Raw genomic sequence first — 19,357 nt, forward strand, 5'->3', positions numbered from 1 at the left:
AGTAGTGGTGCGTGCGTGCGTGCGTGTGTGTGTATATATATAAACAGTGTACCATGGGTTACATAGATTAAATAATGAAAAAAGGAATCAGCACTTCAGAGTGAACAAAACAGCCTATGTCCTGCCTGTAAGGTTTTGGGGCTTGTAGAATGCAGAGTGGTATCATTCTTACATTTAAGAGTGTTATGTGTTTCTACATGCCAAACTAAACTGCATCATCGTAGACTTCACATCACACCAGCCCAAAAAAGTGAAACACAGACAGCTCTTACACTGCAGTGCATACTGTCTTCATAGGAGGAAGCACTTCAGATACCTGGAAGCAATTGAGGCAACTTTTTTTTTTTTACTCTTTTATAAATAACTGTCAAAATGACAATTTACAATAAGCCATTGCAGCTTCTAGACTACCGAATCCAAAATAGGAAAGAAAAAGGTTGGACCACCCTTTCTATGCGGTTCCTATGCCCTCCCCTCTATGCTCTATGGCCCTCCCTCCCTGCTTCCCCTGCTGCCGCCATTTTACTGTGGTCTAAACAAGTGCGGCTTCGGTAGGCATCGAACCGGGACGGGGTCTTCCTACATTACACAACTTTTAAAACATATTTTAAAACCTGAAACTGGTAATTGACACCCCATACTCTGTTTCGATATTCATTACACTGTTGTTGTACTTGTACTAAAAGTTAATACCAAGGCATTATAAAGCGGACAACCACTAGCTAGTGTAGGCTAACGCAACGCTAACGATAAGGTCGCGAGATAGTGGTGGTTTTGGTAGGCCTCTGCGGTGTAGCATAAGGTAATATATCAATGAAATAAAAACACAAACGCAATATAACACATGTAAAGGCGGGTGTTAGACGTTAGACATGCATTTAATTTGACATGTACTCCACTATTGTATCTAATGTTAGTGTTTGTTGCTCTTCATACAGTAACGTTATTGCTTTCCATCACTGCTGGGAATCGTTCGTAGTTCGCTCCAGCTAACTCTTGAGCTACTTTTTAAATTTATACACCGTAAGTATCTGATTGTTGTCTTGACTGTTTTGTTTTTTTAAAGTTCTATTTTAAATACTTAAACTCTCACTGTAGGTGACCTGTAACTTAGCTAAGCTTTTCTCAGTCACGTTTATTGGTCTCGGATATCTTTAACTGTAACGTTACATTAACGACGTTTTAATTTGGGGCTCCAGGAGAAATCCCGTTATTTGATGTACTTTTAATTTGACTTAGTAACTTTGTAAATCATTATTTGTGTTTCGCGTCTAAATACTATTTGGCTTCGCTACAGTTTTTTTTCCTTCTCTTCCTTAAGATGGAAGCCAGAGTTGTTATTCAGGCTTATCAGTGTCGAACTGAGGCCTACATATCTGGGGAATATAAACAACCCAGGCCTGGACTCTGGAAAAGTGCACTTTCAGCTTTTTATTCTGAATTCGATACTTGAAATACATAAACATTGGTTAATAATGTAGTGAAATAGTCTGTCCACTAACCTGGACTCTAAAACTAAACTCCTCTGCAGTCATTGTTGATTGTATTGTGTCTCACTCTTTGCAGAAATGTCCAACTGTCACCTTTGTATTTGTGAAGAACTATCTGTCTCTTAATAACACTTTGTTGCAGTTCCCTGGGGGAGTGTTTTTGGTTCATTTTGTAGGTTTAAATCCATCCTCTTGGCTCTTTGTGGGAATCCCTGGATATGGATAGCATTCCCCCATGAGAATACATTGGCAGAAGATCTTTTTTTTCCTCTTCATCATTGGTTGAAAATCTCTTAACGGCTTGAATATCCTGTCCATTTTTTCTTCTATTACCATCACCCAAATGTCACCAAGTCCAAGAAGAAGCTGAGGATTGTTTTTCCACCTACCATCCACCTCCTTTTTGCCCAATCCAAGCCTTTTTGGAGATCAATTTTTTTTATTTTCTGGCTGTTTATGCCCCCCCTACTTCTTTATTTTATTAGTTGCACCAATTAATAAAAAATAATAAAAAAAAGTTCCCAACGGACTCTATTGCATCCACCTTCAGTGAAGCTTAGCAGTCTTGCGGGGATAAAGATTTCTCAGTCTCAGAAAAGGGATGTCGTAGGAAGACAAGTGTCTCTGGACGACCCACCCCTCTTTTCCTCTTATCTCACGGATCAAGTGTTCCTTCAGGACTCCATACCACCAAGGAGACACCCCACCAGCAGTGAGGGATACAACTTATAAGCCACCTCAGGTAATTATTGCAAAATCTAAATTGGTTTGTAAGTACAAATGGAATAACAATATAATACACATGTGCGAAAGGGTTACTGGTTGGCTTAATTCAAATGTCTTGGATGGTATAAGATAGTGAACATATAGCTATGGCACTGGATGGTGAAGCTCTACTCGACCCTGCCCGATCTCCTTTGGCGTTCCTCTAGGGATAGTTCCTGGTACCTTTTTTTCTTTTAGTTTCAGCCAAAGATTCCAGCAAGCTTAAGAGATACTAAAAGATTACAATGTTCAGTAGCGCATCATGAGAACTGCAAAAACAAGGACTGTCTCTGAAGAAACACTCCACCTAACGTAATCTGACAGATGTATTTTAATTCAAATTATTTTACCAGAATGTTTGCTTCACAACATATGCAGTCAAATAGTTGTCAGAGAAGAAAGCATATTTGTTAATTGTTTCCCAATTTGATGCTGTTTATTATAATAAACCATTATTTGTATTATAATTCAATGAAAGTAGACTGCTCCATTAAACAAAAAAAAGACATTGCTTACCTTCTGCTCTCCCTAGTCTCTGTTTTTCGTATCATGTAATCATATTTTTACACGGGACTTTGCATTGAAAAGCCAGCAATAGGTCACACCTTTTCTATCAGATAACCACAAGAAAAAACATTGGATAGTGTTAAACCTCGAATGTTTGTGTGGTGAGGGTATTTTACTAAGTCTCAAACAGGAATGGCTCTAACTGGTGCCGTTGGTATGCTTACTAGATTTATTTTATTTTGTTTTATGAAAAGATCTGCATGTAGATTGTTGGTTTCAGTTTGACATGTATAGACTTGACATAAAACTTCTAGTATATGGATATAATGTAGTAGGATCTCTGTTTTTGAATGGTTGCTGTGCTCTGTCTTGCTGGCCCTGAAGAGAGCCAGCTGCTGGTTTTAAAGGTTGTTACCTCACCACCTCCACCACCTGAGGAGTCCCAGCATTACTATGACCAACCATGGAGATGACTGCTACTTCTTTTACTATTCCACCTGCACTAAAGTGAGCAACATTTGTGCAAAAAGCTCACATATTCACACATAGTATAACCTGTTGTAAAGTGGCCTGGAAGGAAGAGTAGGGTCTTACATGTATGGTCTTTCATGTATCATCCAGGGAGACGGGTGCCCATTCAGACACTGTGAGGCAGCTATGGGCAGTGAGATAGTCTGCAACCTCTGGCAGGAGGGACGCTGTTTCCGTACCGTCTGCAAGTTTCGCCACATGGAGATCACAGTAAGCAATATTTAAAAAATATTTGTTTATAATTCAGAAAGCTCAGTAATGTCTCCTTTTAAGCTTGGGCCTCTGTAGGCTGGGTGGCTTTTGACTGGCCTTCAAAAAAGGGTAGAAGTAATCTCCCTGTAAGCCTGAGTTGCACACGACAGGCTTGTCTGTGTGCAGTATTGCAATAAACAAAGTCCATTAAATATCTGCATTACTATTAACTTACATTAATAACTACTTCAATTAAAAATAAACATGTGATTTCGATTGCAGTAAAACCACATCAGGCTCCTTCCTTTACTGTACATTTCGAAAATCTGCATTATATCTGAAGGTGTGCCTTCAAGATGAGGCTTATGTAATATGGCTGTTCCTCCTACGCATCAGAGTAATAACTACACCTTTTCATGTGATGTATATTTAGTGTATATTTAGTAGTTTAGTTATATTGAGTGTATATTTCTCCTTCCTTCTTTGTATTGAACTGTTGCACCTCAATTTCCCTCGGGATAAATAAAGCTTCTTGAAAGGCCACACACTATAATCTTCTCTTTTTAATCACTCTACCATATTTTGCTATAAGAAGCAATACCATGATGATAAGATGATCAGATCTGTCTTGCATTCACCCAAAATAAAATATGGACAGTGTCTGTAATAAATCTGTGTTTAAATTTCGAGTCCAAAGGAAATGTACCTCTCAGTATGCCAGTTAGATAGCTAGCTTAACATCAACTATTACTAAATTGGTGGCTCTGGATGGAAGCTTAAAAACAATTACTTTGGATAAGCTTACTAGCTGTAGTACTGCTGCTCTACAAAGGAAGGACAAACACAATTATATAATGCAAATATAATAACAAATATAATTAATAAAATATTATGGAAATGCGTCTAATTGAGATGTGATCTAATCAACATGTTGCTAACCTTTTTCATTGAAACAGAAAAACCGGAAGGAAATACCTTGTTATTGGGAGAGCCAGTCAGCCGGCTGCCAGAAACCACATTGTGCCTTCTTCCATGAAAGGCCCCGATTCATCGAGGGCATGTTTGTGCCACCGGATAAAAGTGAGTCTACCTTTCTTTAACAAACAAACAAAATTTGCGTTCACACCGGACACGATGAGGCATTGAGAATCTCAGCGTGTCCTCACTGATGGTGTTGAATCAGAAAACCAAAACAACATCTACATCGAGATAAGCCCGCCTCCTTGCCAGTGCGTTTTACCTCGATCAAACTTGCGGGAGGACTCACATCGCGTCCTGTGTGAACGCAACATTAGAATAAAAATGTTGAGAGGTTTAAGACAATTTAAAATCCAACTGAAAAAATGAATAATATCTGATTCTCTCAGGCCTAAGCAAAGCTGAAGAACAGCCACATGAGGAACATGAAGCTCCCCCGCCAGCTGCCCCCCTCCCCACTGCAGCCAATCCACAGCTCAGAGGCGTCATTAAGACAGAAACTCAGGAGCCAGTACCAAGCCCCACACACCCACCAGTGGTAATTAATCCAGCAGATGATGACGAGGATGAAGATGGTGAGCTGGATTTAAACTCAATATGGTTTTTTTTGTCTGTTTTCTTGTCCTCTTTTTGAGACATGATATTTCCTACAGTCAATAATATAGTTAACCCTTTGTTGACTGCCCCGAACATTCCATTTTTTCCACACTTGATGACCTCATGGCACAAATAACCTTACTGTGTGGCCATACTACATGGCAGAGATGAAATATACACACCATTGTAATCAGAAGAAAGAGCACTTTAACATGGTATAAAACATAAATAATTATGTGTAAAGGTAGCATAATTATTTTTATAAATATGCTCAAAATTAATCCGAAAAAATCATAAAAATTACAGATTTCAACAGAAATGTTATTTTTTCCCTAATTTCTGTTGTAGATAGGGAAAAACATAGAGTATATGACAGACTAGCAAAGTTGTCCCCTACTCAATGAAAAAAAACAGAATCAATTTATCATTTTCTGCTCAAAAGTTATGGTCAATTCATTATGCCCTGTACGTTTGCAGAAAATTATAGAATCTTTACAGAGTAGAATGTCTTCACTGCCCAATTTGACATTTGACCTCAAAATCCAGACAGAATGGTCAAAATAAGTTATTTTGGCCATATATCAATGAGACAGAGCTATATATGGTATGTTTCATTATACTTTAGGACAGGTAATACAAATCCTTCTGGAAAAGAAAGTTGAAAATGTACACCTAAAAAACCCAAATATGTACATTTTAACTTTTTTTTTGTAAACCACCAAAACACCCAACATCAATTTTGATGGTATTTAGTTGATTTATTTGCAAACATAAGTTATTACAAAACATATTGCTTAAGTCATTTTTTTTTAGATGTGGTAACTCAATAAAGAAGTGCAATTATCAATCACGAAAAATAACAATCAATAAACATAAGCAGCAATGGACAAAAAGTCAACCATCAACTAAAAAAGTGCTTCTTATTTAGGATGAAAAGGCATGTCAGTCAATCAATAAAATCTAATAATAAATGTAAATTCATTAGTAAGTGCATTTCCAATAAACAATCAATAGTAAATGAACACTCAATGTCAGATCAATGGTAATGGGAAGTGCCTCCTGTTTTCATGTGCAATAAACAATACTTTCTTGTCAATCACTATAAACAGTACCAAAACGTTCTTCTTATTTATATTTAACAAACAATACAAAATCAATCAACAGCAACGGTCAATCAACAATCAACTAAGACAGTGTTTCTAATTGATGATGAACAATCATGTAAAGTGCAGTCAATGAACAATTATGACAAGATAAATCAACAAAAATCAAGGAACAAAACTAATCAATTTCTGTGTTCACAATTCATTTTTGTTTTTATTGCTCTTTCTATGTTCATAATTCTTTGTATGCCATACTTTAAAACAATTCTTGTCTTGAGTTATGTGCAAGTAGACCTGGCATTGAGGGGCATCACATTTTGTAACAACCTTGAGTGCTTGTTTGCTGGTGTCATAGCAGACTCTACAATTTCTCTTTGTATCAGAGACAGAAGGAATGTGATCAGAGACAAATTCCCCAGGGTTTTGTACAGAAGCATAAACTGGGGGCTCTCCATACTCCTCAAGGCCAGCCAGCTGCCGGACAAGCTCCTCTCTGAATTCGGTCACAGAATACTTTTGTGGTCGCTTGAGCGCAGCTACATCAGGGTTTGCAGCCCGGTGAATCTGGAACAATATGAAGCTGTTTACGACAGCAATATCCATCATATGAAAGAAGAGAGTCTTCCACCATCGCATGCACTTTCTCAAGGCTGTGCTCTGCCCAATAAGCTGGTCAGACCGGTCAACCCCATTCATGAAAAAATTGTAGTCATGTATAGCCTTGGGTTGTTTCACTCTAATACAATGCCACCTGTGTGCGAATTTTTCTCTCCTTTGCACATGCAGGAACTCATTTGCTGAGTGGATAGATGACAGAAGGGTCACAGGCCTATTGTCCTTCCACTGCAATGCCAAACAACAGTTATCGCGGACCCACCTCATAGCTCCCCTATCTTTCCCTTTCACCCACTGCTTCCCTTTCTTTACTGAGTCAGGGAAACCTTTTCTGTTTTCAGCTGCAGTCCCACAAGAAGGCATCTGGAGCTGAAACAAGTCCTTTACTAGTTTTGGGGATGTGTAAAAGTTGTCAAAGTACACATGATACCCCTGGTGTGCAAGAGAGCTACAGAGTCTCATCACTACATCATACCCCAAACCATTCTCACTAGGTGCAGCATTAACATTTCGGCCAGTGTAAACGTCAAAGTCATAAGTATAACCATTCAAACTGTCAGCTAACACCCAGAGCTTAATTCCCCACTTTGTGGGTTTGTTCTTTATATACTGGCGAATACCAGACCTATGTTTAGATTTCACCATTCTTTCATCCACAGCAACATGCTGGAATGGTTGGTAAAGTGCTTTACACGTCACCTTGAAAGTCTCTAACAGGCCAGTGATTTTACGTAGTTTATCACGCTCATCTTCAGCACCATGATCTACAACATGGAGCATTGCCATCAATGCTTTGAACCGGTCTCTTGACATTATGCTGCGTGCCCACAGGCCATGGTACAGGGTTTTGGTGCTCCAGTATCTGTAAAAAGAACTAACTGGGACAAGGCCACAAAACATTACAAGGGCCATCAGTCGTGCCAATTCATCTGGACTGGTTTCTTTCCATGTACCATCTGTGCCACCATAATAGGGCTTTCTGAGTATTTCCTCCCAGGCATAAGCATTTGTGTAGGTGCAGATTTGTAGCAGGAGGGCATCAGTAAAAAAAAGTTGAAAAAAATCTATGGCTTTGGTCATGGTACCTCGTGTTACTGGTACATCTAGGTGAACACCAGGCTGGCGTACAGGACGGAAAGATGGCAACTGGTTGGGCATGTCTGGATCATCATAGCTAGATGTCTGGACAACAGGTTGATTCACTCGATGTGCAGCTCTCCCTCTCCCTCTCCCTCGTCCTCTCCCTCGTCCTCTCCCTGCGCGCGGTCGCTCTGGCATTTCTTCTGGTGCCTCCCTTTCAGGCTCAGGCTCAGGCTCATCCTCCTCTGAGTCGGTGGCAGAACCAGGAGAAAGTTGAGTTCTAAAAGTTGAGATATAAAAAAAACAATACAAGTTGTTCACAACCTAGGTCAAGGCTAATTCCAGTCAGAAAAGGTGGTAGCAGAAAAGTTGCCACTGTCTACATGTCATTATTTTCTTTCTAGAAGTTGAGATAAAAAAAAAAAATGCAAATTGTTCACAACCTAGGTCAAAGCTAAGTTCAGTCAGAAAAGTTGTAGCAGAAAGGTTGCTTACTTACTAAATGTCATTAGGCTACTTTCTGTCTAGAAGTTGAGAACAAAAATACAAGTTGTTCAAAACCTAGCTCAAGGCTACTTTCAGTCAGAGAAGGTTGCTACTTACTAGGCATCCCATTACTTTCTTATATGCCATTACTTTCTTATAGGGAGCAAAAATAGACATTTCTGGAACTAAACAGAACGAGTAACACTGATATTTATTTATTTATTCAATCCTATATTCAGCTCTTCATCCAGACATGCCCATGGCATATGCTAACAACGCTACAATGTTGGCAAAGGGCTAATTTACCCGCGAGAGATAAAAAAAATAAACAATCACCAGGCACGATTTTTTTTGTTGTGACAGACAAAAAAACACATTATACAAAAGGCACAGTCTACTCTGAGTATTATCCCTCGAAACTATAATGTTTTATGAAGCTGTAAGTAGTCTAAAATACAATCTTGAGTTTCAAGAACTTTATTTGTTTACTCACGTATCATCGTTGTCGTCGTCGTCATGAAAGTCTTCATTCAGTTCACGGTCCAACTCGTACTCTTCTCCACTGGATATACCTCCTATTTCACTGTCTTCACCGCTATTGTCATCATTTGTGTGTTGACAACACATTTCTGCCACCTCAGCAGCTGAAAAACGCACTTGAGGATGCCTACGATCTGACATGTTCATTCAGTGTGCAGCCGCGAAATGAGCCAGCTGTCACCTGGCGATTCACGCGAACCTTTCTAGGGCGGGACGATCACAAGATGTAAAATGACATAACTCAGCCAATAGGCTATCAAAACGAACTCAACTACTTGACAGTGATTGGCTAGGTGTTGACAACATATCTACATAGTTTTTTTCATCGGTGAGGTTAAATGCGTGATTCAAACACGGCGAAGACGTCATGGTTCGATATCGAACCAAATTTACATGGGCCGTCAACAAAGGGTTAATAATAACATGTCTTTACTTTTCCAGACCAGTACTCAGAGGAGGGAGAGGATGGAAAGGTTGGCCTCTCTCCTAGAAAACTACCCAAGTCAGGTAAGACTGACGCACCACATTTTGGAATCATTATTGGTTAACAAAGCTGTGCTACACCCAAATCCTGTGTGAAGTTTAAGGGATGATTATGGTTTGACGGGGTAATGTTGTGTCTTGACACTAGACTCTTTGAACTTTGGAGTGAGCACCTTGGAGGAGATACGACTTAGGAAGGCCCTGAAGGCCAGCATGAAGAGATCCGGTTACCCCATCCAGAGTGCTGATACATCCAACGGAGAGAAAGAAAATATCCAGTCATTCTTTCGACCATCCCTCTTTGAGACAGGAGATGGTAAACATTGTGAGATTGTCATCATTTCAGATGTTAGGATACTCTGCATCATTCCTGCTCCCAGATTTACACATTTTGTATTTTGCTCTGAAGATATTTCCAAAAATGTGTTTATTTATGAATTTGATCAACACAGACACTGATAGCATAAACCTTTTTATGTATGATCAGTTTCTAAGAAAAATCAGTGCCAGGGGAGGGGGTTGTGATTGAAATAAAACAATCCAGAATACTAAGAGGCTAGTTTAAAAGTTTAGTTTGTTTGGACAAAACAATTACTGTAATTGTGATATTGATTGATAACTTAGTCATATTAGGCACAGGATTGTTTTGGCACTACTGCACTCAAAATATATTGATCATGGTTGCTATGAAGCAAATCTTACCTGGTTCTTGAACATGGGTTACTATGCCAAGATAATGTTTCACATGAACTGACAGCAAGCAAAATGGCACCGAGGATGGCTACCGTGTCTCGAGCTCCTCACCAACTCCACATCTTAGTGTTTTTATTGTTTTACTTTGCTGGTTGTTTTAAACTTTTTTTGCAACATGCAAACCGCCCAAGCGAGCCCTATCATCCAATATGATAGAGAACAACTTTTACACACCAGTGGGTAAATGGCGAGGTCCGAGCTAAACTTAAAGCACGGGCCATCGCGCACAGCGGCGGTGATTTGGATGAGTACAGGAATTCCAGGTATGCACTCCGGAGAGCTATTAGCAGTGCGAAAAGACAATACAGGGACAAGGTGGAATCTAACTACAAGGGCTCCAGCGCCAGAAACGTGGTCTGGACTAAAAACAATAACAGACTACAAAAGGACAACGAGTGGTGTTGAGGAAGTGTCTGCATCTCTCCCAGATGAACTGAACACATTTTATGCACGCTTTGAGAAGCCCCCGGCTGTGGAGGCACAAAAGGCCCAGGATCCCTGCTCACTGGTTTTAACCAGTGCAGATGTGTGTAGATCTCTGAAAAGAATCAACGCACACAGGGCTCCTGGACCTGATGGCATCCCTGGCCATGCTCTCAAGGTGTGTGCAGTTCAGCTGGCAGAAGTGTTCACAGACATTTTCAATAGGTCACTGCTCCAGTCTGTAGTCCCCACATGTTTTAAAGAGTCCATCATTGTCCCTGTCCCCAAAAAGACAAACCCATCTGCCTCAATGACTACCGCCCAGTTGCACTCACCTCCATCATCATGAAGTGCTTTGAGCGGTTAGTCAAAACTTTTATCACCTCCTCCCTCCCTGACTCACTGAACCCCTGCAGTTTGCCTACAGAGCAAACAGGTCCACGAATGATGCCATCTCCCTCACCCTCCACACTGCCCTCTCCCACCTGGACCAGAGGAACACTTATGTGAGAATGCTGTTCATTGACTACAGTTCAGCATTCAACACCATTGTGCCCTCCAAGCTCATCATTAAGCTCAGGGACCTTGGGCTCAACAGCGCCCTCTGTGACTGGATCCTGAGCTTGCTGACGGGCAGATCCCAGGCAGTGCATCACATCCTCTACATTGACCCTCATCACCGGAGCCCCTCAGGGTTGTGTGCTCAGCCCTCTCCTCTACTCCCTATTCACGCACGACTGCGTGGCCACACACAGCTCCAACACCATCATCAAGTTTGCTGATGACACGACCGTCATCGGCCTGATCACAGATGGCGACGAGACGGCGTACAGAGAGGAGGTCAGAGCCCTGACATATTGGTGCCAGGACAACAACCTCCATCTCAATGTCAGCAAAACAAAGGAGCTGATTGTGGACTACAGGAAGAGGCAGAGAGAGGCACACACACCCATCACCATCGACAGGACTCCTGTGGAGAGAGTCAGCAGCTTCAGGTTCCTCGGGGTCAACATCAGTGAGGACCTGACATGGACACATCACACCAGGGTCATATCCAAGACGGCTCGACAGCGGCTCTTCTTCCTCCGCAGGCTGCGGAAGTTCAACATGGACTCCAGGATACTCTGCAACTTCTACAGGTGCACCATCGAGAGTATCCTGACTGGCTGCATCACCGCCTGGTATGGCAGTTGCACCGCCCTCAACCGTAAGACTCTACAGAGGGTGGTGAAAACTGCTCAGCACATCACCAGGACGGAGCTGCCATCCATGGAGGACCTCTACACCCAGCGGTGTAGGAAGAAGGCCGGTAGGATATTAAAGGACCCCCATCACCCCAGCAACAATCTGTTCTGTCTGCTGCCGTCTGGCAGACGGTACCACAGCATCCGGACCAAGACCACCAGACTCAGAGACAGTTTTATACCACAGGCTATAAGACTACTGAACTCCTGACCTCTGTGAATGTCTACTCACATCTGTTTATAGTACATACACACATATATCTATATATTATACATATCTGTTTATAGTACACATATCTATATATTATACATATCTGTTTATAGTACACATATCTATTATTATACACATCTGCCATATACATATGCTATACATAATATATGCATCTGTCCATACCTCCTCATTCAACAGTGTAAAGTATTTAAATACTTTCAATGTACTCCACATATGTATATATTTCACATCCTCAAATCTTTATTGTTGTTATTGTAAATATTCTTCTCTCTTTTTGCACTATTTTATTTATCTTATTAGCACCATGTATGTTGAGTTGTTGGAGGAGCCTGGGACATAAGATTTTCATTGCCAACATATACGCTGTATATGCTGTGCATATGACCAATAAAACCTTGAAACCTTAAAAAGAATGGTAACGGTTACTTTTCAGTTCTAAATGGATGTAAAGTCACTACCACTCTCCTTCTAAACCAGCAAATGATCTCTCTCTTTTAGGCCCACTTCAAGAAACTGGGAGACCCAGAGGCAGTGTGGCTGAAAGGCTTGGAAAGAAGATGCCCAGCAGCGGTAAATGGCCTCTTGTTACACACCTCAACAGATAAACTGCCAAGGCTCATAATAGTAGTTTTCAAAGATTAGCAGCTCATCACTTGTTCTTGCTGTAGATATGAACAATGGAGACGGTGTTCCACTGAGAAAGGGTTTGGCTGGGCGTCTGGGAAGAATTCTGGATGAGGAAGAGCCATTTATGCCCCCTCAAAAAGGTTAGTGTTCAGGTCACATCAAAAAGTAGTTAATGGGTATAAACTGAAACAATCCTGTAAAATCATGCTACTAATGTATCTTAAGGTGGGCAGAGCCCTGATATGTTTGTACTAACGGACCGAAAATGGCTCTATTAAAACATTTAATATCTTCTGCTTGTACAGCTTTGAAACCGATTAAGGACAGACTTGGATTGCCCAGGTCTGTTTCACCCACCAAACCAAGTAAGAAGTCTGATAAGAATATAAAGCTACAATTGTTTATCATTTAGTTTGGAAAGGTATAAATTGTGAATATTGATGAAAACATTGTTTTCATTGTCCTCTAACCTTCACTTCAGCTGAGCCCAACGTGGAGTCAAGGAAAGCATCTGAGCACGTCCGCATCAAAACTCTGGAGGAAATCAGACAGGAGAAGGCAGCAAAGTCCCAGAGCTGTAAAGCCAATCCTGAAACCGACATAGCCAAACCCACCAAGGGTATCAAGCGAGCTATCACCATCAAAAAGGATCCCATTAGTCACATCAAAACCTTCTCTGAGATCCTGCATGCCAAGAAGAAAAAGCAGGAGGAACAGGAACAAAACCACACCATCAAGAAAGCCAGGCTCAATGTGGAGAAAGCTGCAGGCAAGAGCCAGGGAGCGTCTGACACAGTGGCTGCTAGTCCTGAGGCAACAAACCTGGGCGAGGTTAGAGTGAAGACTCTGGAGGAGATCCGGATGGAGAAGGCAGGCAGGAGTCCGTCGCAGCAGCCCCATGAGGCTGAGAACAAGAAGAGCTCTGATTCTGAAGACACTGATGCTAAAAAGCCACGCCTACTGCGCACCAAGAAACCGGCCCCGCACAGTGAGAAAGCACACACATTTATTGTTTAATCCCGTTTAGTGGCAGAAGGAATGTTGACCATCCTTCTGCTGTAAACTTATTAAAGTATTTGCTATCACTCGTTTTACACATTTTTGCATTTCTAAAATGAACATTATGTTGAACTCAGCAGGCAATGGAACGCAAGAGAAGAGTGATGAAGTGACTGAGAAGACAGTGAAAGCTCCCCCTGGTGCTCCTGAGGTACAGTGTGTAGCAGATTCTGCAGTGTTAGCTATACCTGATTGTTATTCTGTGACTCCACCTGACCGTTATTTCCTGTTTCCCTCTAGGCCAGTGCTGCCACCAGAAACAATGTCAAGGTCAAGACCTTTGAGGAAATCATGCGGGAGAAGCGCCTTCGCAAGCAGGAAATGGAGGAGCAAGCCAAAGGCTCAACTCAAGCAGAGCCTTCTCAGAAACAAACCACTGAAGGAACTTTGAAAAGGAAGGTTCCTGCTAAAGTCACTGTCACATACCAAGGCTCTTCATCCCCTGACTCTACCCCTTCGACCCAAAAGCACCCTGTTGGTAAACTGATCCCCCTCAAATCCAAAGCTGCTTCCCCTCTGAACAGCACAACTCCTGGTACAAGATCTGCTGCTGTTACAACAACAACCTCGAGCCCTGTGAAGAAAAGCTCTTCTCCACAGCAAGCTGAGACCAAGTGTGACTCGCAGAGCCCCGGCAGCTCCAGAGAGGTCCCAGACAAAAACACAAGGAGTCCCACTTCACTGTCACTAGCCAGGCAGGCCAGAGCGGCTCCCCAGGGTGCTACTTCTGATACAGCACTGAACAATTATCAGAAATCCCCAGAACACACTGCAGAAACTAAAGGTATTGCATCTTTAACTGTAACGCATACTTCCTTTTGCAGCCATGTTTCTGCTTGGGCAGAGAGCTTCTGATGTTGAAAACATCCTCACTTGGATGAGTGATAGAACAAACGTGTTGATCCTCACTGATCCTTACTTAAATATTATAATAACACTTTACACAGAGAAACTCTTGGTCCAGCTTGGATTGTCATATCAAAGCTTGAAGTAAATTCAAATGTATTTAAGCTTGTTCAGTCTTAAGATCACATCGTTACTATGTAACCATTGGTTCAGTCGTCTTGGCTTAACTCAAACAGACAACCAGTCACCACACTTAGGGCACAGTTAGTGTGAACGATTCTGAGACCTTTAAAAATACCAAACAGATGACAATAAACAAATACATTTATACTTCATATGTAGATCAACCCTGGAACCCACTTTAGACATCCAGCTTAATTGTGGTATGGGAGTTTTAGGAACCTAATGGTTTGGTCATGTCTTTACATAGCAGGACTTCAAACGAGGTTCATACACAACAACGTGTGTGTGTCAGATCCCCTGCGCAGGTGAAAGGGCTACAAAGCACTGTGTCTGGACGTATGGATATAAATCATTTCAACTTTTTCTCCCTTGCAGTGAGGCCCAAACTGAATGTGAAGCCGTCTGTCATGAAGCCTGCAGTGCAGCTGAAACCGGGCCAGAAGAGGAGGGGGGCACAGCGCTCTGCTGTTGCTGCTGTTAAACCCCTGAACAGCGGCCCCACAGTGCAGGAGGGGCCACGGGCGGAGACAGCATGCAGAGGCAGACATGTAGGTTTACAAGCTGCGCCAGTAATCAGATACTATAGCAATAGTTTATCCTAAAGAATTTAATTTGGCATGTTCCATTTTTGATTTTGTATTCCTATATATTTCCTCTTTTATCATGCATTTATCTTTCTATTCATTATTTCTAATACTTATTTATGTACAGTGGGGCAAAAAAGTATTTAGTCAGCCACCAATTGTGCAAGTTCTCCCATTTAAAAAGATGAGAGAGGCCTGTAATTTTTATCATAGGTATACTTCAACTATGAGAGACAGAATGAGAAACAAATCAGGAAATCAAATTGTCTGATTTTTAAAGAATTTATTTCAAATGATTGTGGAAAATAAGTATTTGGTCAATAACAAAAGTTCATCTCAATACTTTGTTATATACCCTTTGTTGGCAATGACAGAGGTCTAACGTTTTCTGTAAGTCTTCACAAGGTTTCACACACTGTTGCTGGTATTTTGGCCCATTCCTCCATGCAGATCTCCTCTAAAGCAGTGATGTTTTGGGGCTGTCGCAGGGCAACACGGACTTTCAACTCCCTCCAAAGATTTTCTATGGGGTTGAGGTCTGGAGACTGGCTAGGCCACTCCAGGACCTTGAAATGCTTCTTACGAAGCCACTCCTTCGTTGCCCTGGCGGTGTGTTTGGGATCATTGTCATGCTGAAAGACCCAGCCACGCTTCATCTTCAGTGCCCTTGCTGATGGAAGGAGGTTTTCACTCAAAATCTCACGATACATGGCCCCATTCATTCTTTCCTTTACACGATCAGTCGTCCTGGGCCCTTTGCAGAAAAACAGCCCAAAGCATGATGTTTCCACCCCCATGCTTCACAGTAGGTATGGTGTTCTTTGGATGCAACTCTGCATTCTTTCTCCTCCAAACACGACGAGTTGAGTTTTTACCAAAAAGTTCTATTTTGGTTTCATCTGACCATATGACATTCTCCCAATCCTCTTCTGGATCATCCAAATGCCCTCTAGCAAACTTCAGACGGGCCTGGACATGTACTGGCTTAAGCAGGGGGACACGTCTGGAACTGCAGGATTTAAGTCCCTGGCGGCGTAGTGTGTTACTGATGGTAGCCTCTGTTACTTTGGTCCCAGCTCTCTGCAGGTCATTCACTAGGTCCCCCCGTGTGGTTCTGGGATTTTTGCTCACCGTTCTTGTGATCATTTTGACCCCACGGGGTGAGATCTTGCGTAGAGCCCCAGATCGAGGGAGATTAGCAGTGGTCTTGTATGTCTTCCATTTTCTAATAATTGCTCCCACAGTTGGTTTCTTCACACCAAGCTGCTTACCTATTGCAGATTCAGTTTTCCCAGCCTGGTGCAGGTCTACAATTTTGTCTCTGGTCTCCTTTGACAGCTCTTTGGTCTTGGCCATAGTGGAGTTTGGAGTAGGACTGTTTGAGGTTGTGGACAGGTGTCTTTTATACTGATAACGAGTTCAAAAAGGTGCCATTAATACAGGTAACGAGTGGAGGACAGAGGAGCCTCTTAAAGAAGAAGTTACAGGTCTGTGAGAGCCAGAAATCTTGCTTGTTTGTAGGTGACCAAATACTTATTTTACTGAGGAATTTACCAACTAATTCATTAAAAATCCTACAATGTGATTTCCTGGATTTTCTTTTCTCATTCTGTCTCTCATAGTTGAAGTGTACCTATGATAAAAATTACAGGCCTCTCTCATCTTTTTAAATGGGAGAACTTGCACAATTGGTGGCTGACTAAATACTTTTCTGCCCCACTGTATTTATTCTCATCATGCCCATAATGCATTTCTAAGTGGTTTGTTATGCCCATTTACATTGTTGGTCTTAATAATTTTCTGTGGTGTATCGGGTCCTTTCTGTTCGTATTCTGCCTAGTTATTGAAGTTTAAGGGAAAAATAATTACAGTTAGTGCACGATGTCAGTATGTTGGGAAATCTAAACAACCTGGTACATGTAATGACCTATGGTACCTTTTGAACCATTTTCAGGAGTTCCCGCCATCCAATACAGAGGCTCAGCTGAGCGCTGCTGTCCCCCGTAGTCCCAGCACCCTGCTGGACTCAGGGTCTGGCTCCAGCCCCCTGACAGAGGAGCTCCAGACTGTCCCTGTGTTCACACAGAGCCAAGAGACCCCACAGTCTGCCAGAGACGCCTGCACCGTCCCCCAAAGGTAAAGCTCGGACTGGAAGTGTTGGACTTCACCAAGCAATTACACTTTTGCAATTTTGACTGTGTATTGATCCACTTGGAATGTGAGTTTAAGTATTTTATCTCTCCAAAGTAAGGAGTGTGACATTCTGATTAAGAGCAACCAGTCCGTTACAAAACCAAGCATTTTATTTAACCAGAAGGTCACAAGTTCATCAGTGTTCTCATAAGGCAACAAAAATGTCAAAGAATTTTGACAACTTTTCCAAATAACACAACCCCCCATAATGACATTTCTAATAAGTAATGTATGTCAGTCTTTGCCCATTTTTAACCGACACTCACATTAAAAACTGATGTATGATGTTGTGGTGTTTTTATCTGCACATGTGACATGAATGCAGCATTATTGATTATGACATCATTAACAAGCCTCTCTGTACATTCAGCCCAGTCCTGAAGTCCCCCACACAGCCAAAGACACGAAGACTGAGTGCAGTCCGCACCATCTCCACCTCCAGCGCTGCCGCCTCCACCTCCGCCGTGGATGACTTTGAGGAGCTGATAAACGAGTTTACCGATGACCATCTGGAGGGAGACATGGACCCTGGCATCGAAGAGGATGACCTGCTGCAGGAACTCTCAGAGATGATTGACAGCTGAGGGCTCAGTCAAGCACAATCAACCCCCTTCCCCAACTTCTTGCCCACAACCATGTCTTGTTATCAAGAAGTGAAAACCATCAGCACATCTACCCTTTCAAAAAAGAAATGTTCTCCTAAAGGTTAAACTTATTTGAAACTTTAGGTTCATATTGGTTTTTACCTTTTTGAAATCTCCTTCATTTCCTGCCAATTTGATCATCTGCTTACACCAGGGTTATTCTGCAGGGTTTAAACTCTTTCTTTATCATGTCAGTTCATGATCATTGTTAAACTTTTCAGGTTTTGAAAAGAGAAATTTGAAAAAGGTTGGCTCTGGGAGATAGTTAATAACATCAGTTTGTCAGGAGTCCTGGACGATGTTACATTGTGGGAATGATGAATGTGTTATTTTAGAGGGAAGTCACATCTGTATACTGTGTATGCAAAGGGAAGAGCAATCTGGGTATGTGAATAATGAATACTGCTGAAAGTAGCCTTCCCCTAAATACTTTTTTGTTTTGTTTTTTTGTTTTCCCAGATTATGATTAAATGTGTTCATTTTAATTTAACAATGACAACCCTGTGTCAACAAAGCTCAGATCAGATCCTGTGAGCAACATACATACCATCAGTCATGTTACTATGTGAAACTGGTGTATGTGTTCATAGATTTTTCACACAGATCCTTTGGAGTGCACCTTCTGCCACTGGATGTTCTTTAGTGTTTTTATAATGTTTGAATTTTTGTTTTACAGCAGTTATTTTATGCAGTGGAAATACTTTTAAAACATCTAGTCTGGTATAAAAAGCTCTCTGGGCTTTGTTAAAGAGCACCTCAGGGACTGTTTCTGATGTTTGTATGTTCCCAATATGATCAACAGTGTATTTGAGTTCAACAATGCTGTCTTTAGTTGTCTATTCTCTTTTGTGTTGGCATTGGCTTATCAATATGATGTGAGAAAAGTTCAACTAGTTTTTTAGTCTTAATACGTGTTTTTTTCTGTCATGACCCTTTCCCACGAGCTTACTGTTAAATCACTTATACATATTACTGTGTAAATAAAAAGTGCTTTTAATGACGAGCTGGATCTATTATTTTCAAAGAGGCCTTCAATACTTAATGCCAGGTTTTGGGAATCATCAGGTGTCATGGAATGTTTAACCAATGACTTTTTTTAACACCATATTTAATGTAGATCTATTTAATACCAAACAGAAGACACAGAGATAAAGGTATGTAAATGAGAGCTTACTGACCACAATATATAAATAATGATGTTA

At 41.4% G+C, this 19,357-nt stretch overlaps 1 protein-coding gene across 15 annotated transcripts in view; it reads left to right on the forward strand.

Moving 5' to 3' along the window:
• Window positions 1-515: 515 nt before the first annotated feature.
• zc3h11a (zinc finger CCCH-type containing 11A) overlaps window positions 516-19,357 on the forward strand; it is a 40,000-nt gene continuing 21,158 nt past the window's right edge. The window contains exons 1-18 of one of the 15 annotated variants that reach the window (XM_063912036.1): window positions 516-802; window positions 939-1,023; window positions 1,633-2,232; window positions 3,147-3,269; window positions 3,384-3,503; window positions 4,442-4,565; window positions 4,853-5,038; window positions 9,326-9,391; window positions 9,516-9,692; window positions 12,518-12,589; window positions 12,688-12,786; window positions 12,952-13,011; window positions 13,128-13,634; window positions 13,783-13,856; window positions 13,946-14,489; window positions 15,110-15,282; window positions 17,273-17,454; window positions 17,882-19,158. In XM_063912036.1, the coding sequence (XP_063768106.1) occupies window positions 3,216-3,269; window positions 3,384-3,503; window positions 4,442-4,565; window positions 4,853-5,038; window positions 9,326-9,391; window positions 9,516-9,692; window positions 12,518-12,589; window positions 12,688-12,786; window positions 12,952-13,011; window positions 13,128-13,634; window positions 13,783-13,856; window positions 13,946-14,489; window positions 15,110-15,282; window positions 17,273-17,454; window positions 17,882-18,095 (2,652 nt within the window). In that variant the 5' untranslated portion in view covers window positions 516-802; window positions 939-1,023; window positions 1,633-2,232; window positions 3,147-3,215 and the 3' untranslated portion in view covers window positions 18,096-19,158. Of the gene's footprint in view, window positions 2,233-3,146; window positions 3,270-3,383; window positions 3,504-4,441; window positions 4,566-4,852; window positions 5,039-9,325; window positions 9,392-9,515; window positions 9,693-12,517; window positions 12,590-12,687; window positions 12,787-12,951; window positions 13,012-13,127; window positions 13,635-13,782; window positions 13,857-13,945; window positions 14,490-15,109; window positions 15,283-17,272; window positions 17,455-17,881; window positions 19,159-19,357 lie in introns of those variants that run through there. The other 14 variants (XM_063912038.1, XM_063912037.1, XM_063912039.1 and 11 more) reach the window with 14 other exon arrangements.

This window comes from Eleginops maclovinus, chromosome 20, assembly GCF_036324505.1.
Source record: "Eleginops maclovinus isolate JMC-PN-2008 ecotype Puerto Natales chromosome 20, JC_Emac_rtc_rv5, whole genome shotgun sequence".
Lineage (NCBI taxonomy): Eukaryota > Metazoa > Chordata > Actinopteri > Perciformes > Eleginopidae > Eleginops > Eleginops maclovinus.